The 6,806-nt window shown below is 41.5% G+C and overlaps 1 protein-coding gene across 2 annotated transcripts in view; it reads right to left on the bottom strand.

The window, feature by feature from the left end:
• Positions 1-3,084: 3,084 nt before the first annotated feature.
• Positions 3,085-6,806, bottom strand: part of LOC116067296 (CD82 antigen-like) — a 45,200-nt gene continuing 41,478 nt past the window's right edge. For both annotated transcript variants that reach the window (XM_031323709.2, XM_031323710.2), the window contains 3 exons: positions 5,782-5,955; positions 5,577-5,660; positions 3,085-4,371 (listed from right to left, as the gene is read on the bottom strand). In XM_031323709.2, coding sequence (XP_031179569.1) covers positions 4,294-4,371; positions 5,577-5,660; positions 5,782-5,955 — 336 coding nt within the window. In that variant the 3' untranslated portion in view covers positions 3,085-4,293. The remainder of the gene's footprint in view (positions 4,372-5,576; positions 5,661-5,781; positions 5,956-6,806) is intronic.

Below are 6,806 nucleotides of genomic sequence, written 5' to 3'. Positions count from 1 at the left end.
TTGGATAAACTGCTACATCTTATAAACAATCTGTAACGACGGCTGTGAGGAGGAATCATCCGTGTATAAAGTGTTTCTGAAGCGGTAAGTGATGTAGGAGATCATGAAAATGTCAAGTAACCAAAAAACCAAACAATTCGTCTAACTAGAAGAAGATGTAAACTCCTTCTCTAATTCTTATAAAAACTCTATTTCTTAGTGAAGAACGTTTAGAGAATATCTACATTTATAAATAAACTACATTGTGCAGTTAAAAACATTGCAGCATCAATCTTCCCTTTTTCTTAATGTGTAGAACAAGCAAGAAACTGGCCACGACTGCTCTTTTCCTTTCTTTCTTATCGGTTTCTGATGTAGTTTTTGTGTAGAGTGGCGTTGTCCTCTGGTGGTTTTTATCGGAGCTGCAACAGGATGTGTGCAGCTCATTATTGTTGGTCCATTCATTCAGTTACATATGTAACCAAATGTAGGTCATTGCTTTCCAACAAACATAGTAATTTATGTTTATTGTGAAGCTACAGTGGTAGAATGTAACTAAGTGCTGCACTTAAAGGCAGGGTTGGTAACTATTTCCAATATAAACTTTTTGTATGTATATTGTTTAAAATGGTCTTTACATCCCAAAGGCAATACATCAATTCTGGGCTCTGAAAAAGGAGCCAAAAAGATCCGTCATCTGGAGCTGCTGTAATCCTGTAAAACGCCCACCAATCACTGCCTCGCGGTCCGCTTGGAAAGACCCAATGAAAAGCCTCCTTGCCCCCGCTGAGCGAACTCTACCCCTCCCGTGTTAGAACATGAGCTCAATGCGCTGCATTGCTAACAGTAGTCAGGTTTGTTTTAAACATCCAGTATGATAATATTAGGCGTTTGCTTACCGGTGAATGAGAAGTAAAATGTCGGTACATTCTCCACTCTGCTCTAAAGCAGCGGCACTCGTGCACGTCTGTGTGTGGGCAGAGCCCCGAGGGCAGGGGGAGGGGTTAGACGGAGCCCCGGGGGCAGGGGGAGGGGTTAGACGGAGCCCCGAGGGCAGGGGGAGGGGTTAGACGGAGCCCCGAGGGCAGGGGGAGGGGTTAGACGGAGCCCCGGGGGCAGGGGGAGGGGTTTGACGAAATCCTGAGGAGATGTTACTTTCAAATCTCGCTAGCTGTTCAACTTTACCAACCCTGCCGTTAGTCACTATCTATCGTCAATGAGGTAACATGATGGTGATTGAGCCTATGGCCCACTGATGAAAGCTCTTGTATTTACAGCATTATGAACTGGGTAGTCTATATCCACGATGTTCCACTTCCAGGATTGCTCTCGTTCTGCCGAAAATTCCGCCGGATGTCCCTCTTTTCGTCCCGTTACATTGTGCTCTTTGTGTTGGCGTTCTAAACTCCAATGGATTTCTGAGGACTATGGTTAACTGCTCCTCAGATCTCTGCAGGGTAAATCCAGACAGCTAGCTAGACTATCTGTCCAATCTGAGTTTTCTGACTAAAACTACTTTTGAACGTACACGTTCCACCAAAACAAGTTCCTTCCCGAGGCTATTTTGCAGCGGCAACGTGGCTCCATCCGGCGCTTAGCTCCGCCCAAGATGATTGTGATTGGTTTAAAGAAATGCCAATAAACCAGAGCAGGCTTTTCTCCCATCCCAGAATGCTATATGGACTAGCTAGACAGAGCGCTGTGGAGGAAGGTCTGGCAATGAAAGACTATGAACTGTGTGTCTGTGGTGACATTCCCTAAAAAAAAAAATACAAAAGTAGGCTAGCGCAGTGGTTGGTCCAGCAGAGAGGGTAGGTAACGCATCAGACTCGCTCTTCAACTCACATGTGTGTGAAGCGGCGTGCTGTTTTTCCCCCGTCTCTGAGCGTTTTGAGTAATCGGTTACTTTGGCTGAACAAACGAAGAAAAGAGCGATGACTACAGACAATTAAACTTAAACAAGTGAAAATGAGATCTAAAACAGGTAAGTAAAAAGTACTATTACTTTGATTAACTTTTACTTAAGTACAAGTAAAATTACTAGTATAAAAATCTACTCAAGTAAAAGTTAAAAGTAGCTCATTTAAAATCTACTCAAGTAAAAGTTTCTTAGTTACTCTTAAAGGTGCAGTAGGTACGCCTTATAAAACTAACTTTCTGTCATATTTGCTGAAACTGACCCTATGTTCCAGTAGAACTACATGAAGCAGGTCATTTAAAAAAAAATCCTGCTCCTCTGGCTCCACCTACAGCCTGGAGTGAGATTTTTAAAAATCCACCGCTCCCTGTTCAGATGCACCAATCAGGGCCGTGTCTAACTGCGTGTCAATCACTGCTCATGCACACTCCTTCATTCTCCCTTGTGGGGGGAGGGGCTTAGGAGACCGTTTGGGCTTTAGCAGAAAGGGGGGGAGGGACTGAGAAGTTGTCGATGTTAAAATTCTTTGGCTAAGTCCTGGATCTTCACAACCTACCTACGGCACCTTTAAACAGCGGTAAGGAGATATACTATTTTATTTTTATACTTATTTATACTCATTTAATTAAATCGCCGTCTTTGATTTGACAAGGACCCAAAGCCGCTTTTGATTTGAGTTTGTTGCTTCTTAATTTACTTCTTTTACTCCGTAACGGATGGGATTTAAAATGTAGCAAAGTACAATACTTCAAACAAAACATACTTATGTAAAAGTACCGATTTTTAAAAACTACTTTAAAAAGTAAAAGTACTCAGGGCGCCCGGATAGCTCAGTTGGTAGAGCGCGCACCCATATATAGAGGTTTACTCCTCAACGCAGCGGCCGCAGGTTTGACTCTGACCTGCGGCCCTTTGCTGCATGTCATTCCCCCCCTCTCTCCCCTTTCATGTCTCCAGCTGTCCTGTAAAAATAAAGGCAGAAAATGCCACAGTACACAAAAAAACTACTCAATTACAGAAATGTGAGTAATTGTAATTTGTTACTTTCCACCTCTGATTACAGATCGTCGCCATAGGAGAACTACGCCAAAGAGACCGAAACAAGATCTTTGAGATTGTGACTTGAAATGAAATGATTGACTGTGGCTTTACGACTTTAAGGAAGTGGATGAAAAACAAGCAACAAGCTCCTGTAATGAGTTTATTGGCAAAAAGAAAGACTGAATGTTGTGAGTACACACTTTGTAATCTAGTTACAAACATACTTTCCGTCTTAGAAACTATTATTATAACGGTTAATGAGATGTTTTTCATATAGACTGTACATAAAAAAAGGAAAACAAGATGGTGGATTTGTACATTATAAAAACAACACATCTTGGCTGGAAGTAAAAAAAAAAATTTTTTTACATAAAATTAATTTTAAATGTTTCTGTATAAAGAAATTTCCAAGATGAATCTCCCAAAAAATATTTCTTCTACGCCAAAATAATTTCCCCCTTTCCTCATATTTCAAGTTCACATATTTCAAAAAGTGGTTACAAGAAACATTTCACTCCTAGAACGCCGTGTTTGTTTGTTTTGACATTAAAGTGGATAAAATATGAACTTAAAAGTCGTGTTTTTACTTTTCGTCGAAGACAATTGTAAACTGGGAGTGATACTTTTGGAAAACGTATCATAAATGTTCCTCTTTAGTATTATTTTCATTATTTCTATTATTTCCAAGAAAAATTCAAAATGAGGAAAACACGAAAAAAAAAAAAAATAACGACTTAAAAACCAGCTGCTAAAGAAAACACTGGCAGACTTTTATGGATACAAATTCACAGAAATGATGACTAAAATTATATACAAAGTACTACAAACATTTCACAATAACTCAAAACGCTGGTGTATAAAAAAAATGTAAAATCAAAACACACCACACAAACACGAGGTGGATCTTTCCAGTTGTCCAAATCAGTTACGTCATGTAAACGTTAGCTTTTGCTTCCTTCGTCACAGAAAATAAACATGATTCCTATTCAGATTTTTTAGGGAAAACTGAAACCACGAAGCGATAACTTGCAGAGAAACCAGCGACACATACGGGCAGCCTCATCCATCATTTCTCCAACAGGTTCCTTTAACCTTAACATAAAAGTTTTCAGCATCGCTCTCTGATCCAAAATAATATCTAAAGTGCTCCAAAGAAAACCTGGACTGACAAAAACAAAAAGATAGAAGTGCCTCAAAAGAAGAAGAATCCAAAAAAAATACAAAGCAAACATTATTTGACATTTTCACCAAATTCAGGATGAAAAAAACCAAAATGCATTATTTTACTGTTTCCTCTCGTTGTCGTTCTGTGTTTGTGTTCAGTTCAAAGCGTTAACTTCCCCCACTGAGCTTCTTTAGTACTTTGGCACTTTGGTGTAATCCTCCGTGTGAATGTTTTTGCACATGCAGATGGACAAGATCATCCCCAGCAGCTGTCAAACAACACAGAGACCTGATCAATACGATGTATATCTTCAAAACATTCTCTCAACAACCGCACAATCCAAACAACTTCACGTAACCATGGTTATCATAGCTTTCAATTTTCAGATAGTTTGACTTTTGGATTTCATTTCAGTTTAGTTTCAGTTAGTTTTTAAAGTTTCAGTTGCTAGAGTAACGTCAGATAGACTCCCAGTCGTCTCCCAATGCGTCAGTTTTCTGCCGCATGTCTCGCCTTGTATCTGGAACAAACTTCCAGAAAACTGCAGGTCCGCCGCAACTCGCAGTTCTTTTAAATGCTCGATGGTGTTTTAAGCCCCCAACGTCGACTTCAAGGCAGCGCTGCGACTGTCGACTTCAAGGCACCTAACCCTAACCTAATCCAAAGAGTATAGAAGTACCAAGAGGCGAAACTCAATAGAAAGTTGTGTTGCGTTCAGGCCAAGATGGCGGAGCTGCACTCTTTAGAACTTAACGCACCCATGACCGAGCTGCAGCTTGCAATGGAACGTTCTAAAGAGTATATACTCTTTGCCTAATCCTAGTGCCTTCCATGCAGCGCTGCCTGGAAGACGACGTTGGGGGCTTAAAACACTAAACGCCCTTTTAAATCAAGGCTGAAGACCTTTCTTTTTGATGCTGCCTTTCTTTAACCCTTGTAATGTGTTAGAAAGCTGCAGACATTTTTTGTGTTAGCGGGTCAAATATGACCTGGGATTTAACTCATACCCATAAAACAATAGGATCATCTGTTTGTGTGTGAGGGGGGTAAAGGTGTGTGTGTGTGTGTGGTGGGGGGTGTTAACATTCAAATTCATTTTTTGTCAAAATGTATCGATATCCTGCGAGAAAGCCTGTGTTCCAGGTATGTGTGTGTGTGTTTGTGTGTGTGTGTGTGGGCCCACAAGCAGCCCATAACTGCCAATATTCTCTGCCGGGCCATAACACCACATAATGTAGCTATTATAAGCTACTACCAGGTCAACTACCACCAACCAGGCGGAGTATACATGCTGCTTCCTGTTTACACCGGCACAAGCATGCCCAGTATACGCCAATGGTCACGTAATATGCGTTTGGGCGTGTTACAGTGGTGTAGTCTAATGTAATGTAGTGGGTGTAGTGAGCCTAAATAACTTAGTAATTTACTCAACAGTTAAAACTAGACATTTTGTTTTATGAATGAAGCTTGTACCTCAATCAGAGCCACTCCGAGGCAGATACCCAGGACGACCCCGATGTTGGTGACGAGCCAGCTCTCCACGCTGGCAGCACAACCCTGAAGGAGATTCATCCAAAACAGCACAGCAGAATGAATGAATGAATGAATGAATGAAGAACTCATCCAAGTGAAAGGAAAGAAACCGGTAAATATAATAATGACAGAAAAAACTGTTTACCACGTCGTAAACGGGCCAGTCGGGCGTCTGAGCCTCGCAGAAACCGCTGTCGGAGAAGTTCCCGGAGGCGAGCGAGATGTTCTGGCAGGAGCAGGGAAACAGCAGCTGGGAGCTGTTGACGATCACCATGTTACCGCTCCAGTCCAGACGGCCAATCCAGCCACAGCACTCCATCTACAGACAGACAGACAGACAGACACACAGACACACAGTCGAAAAACTGCAGCGGCCTGGGGGGAAAAGTTGAGACAGATTCAACTATTGGAGAAACGCAACCCGACGTCACCCTGCGGTGGCCAGTCATGTAACCGGAGATCAGACTTGTCAGTGTTTTGAGGCGGTGTGAGAGACGCTTACAGGAAACAGGAAACATCACTGCCTCTATCGCTGCCACAAGAAAGTTTTGAAACACCAAACACAAGCAATGAACTGCCCGGGAGTTAGTGGAACAGCTGACTGTTTCCTGCAACAACAAAGAACCTTCGCTCCATCTCTTTTCTTTCTCTCTTCTTCCGTTTTCAGGAAACGTTGAGATCTATAAATGATCTGAAGGAAAACAATAACTGTGAAATATAAAGTCTACTTGTGCTACATTGGGGGGGGGGGGGGGGGGTTAAAGAACACAACAGGAAGTCACACAAATGGGCCATTTAAGTGACACTACAACTGCCTCACAACCCTGCTGCGATAGATTTTGTCGGTCAAAACATGCCCCGAGCCCTGATAATACATTTTCTTCTGTTTGCTTTTGATATTTTTGCTACAGTGTGTGGTATTAAGTTACTTTACTAATTATAAAGGATTTTTCTTATGCATCACTCTTATTAATTAGTGGAAGTTTGTCGTGGCCTGTGTGTAGCAGATCTGTCTTTGTTTCAACAGGAACACTTCAGTGTGAGGTGTTTACTTCAGGTTTGTATTTATCTGTAATTATATAAAAGCACTTTGCATTTTGAACATACAGTGCCTGACAAAAGTCTTGTCGCTTATCTAAGTTGTAGGAACAACAAATAATAACTTGACTT

The sequence above is a fragment of the Sander lucioperca genome, chromosome 3 (assembly GCF_008315115.2).
Source record: "Sander lucioperca isolate FBNREF2018 chromosome 3, SLUC_FBN_1.2, whole genome shotgun sequence".
NCBI classification, from domain to species: Eukaryota; Metazoa; Chordata; class Actinopteri; order Perciformes; family Percidae; genus Sander; species Sander lucioperca.
This window is presented reverse-complemented; position numbering and strand designations above follow the sequence as displayed.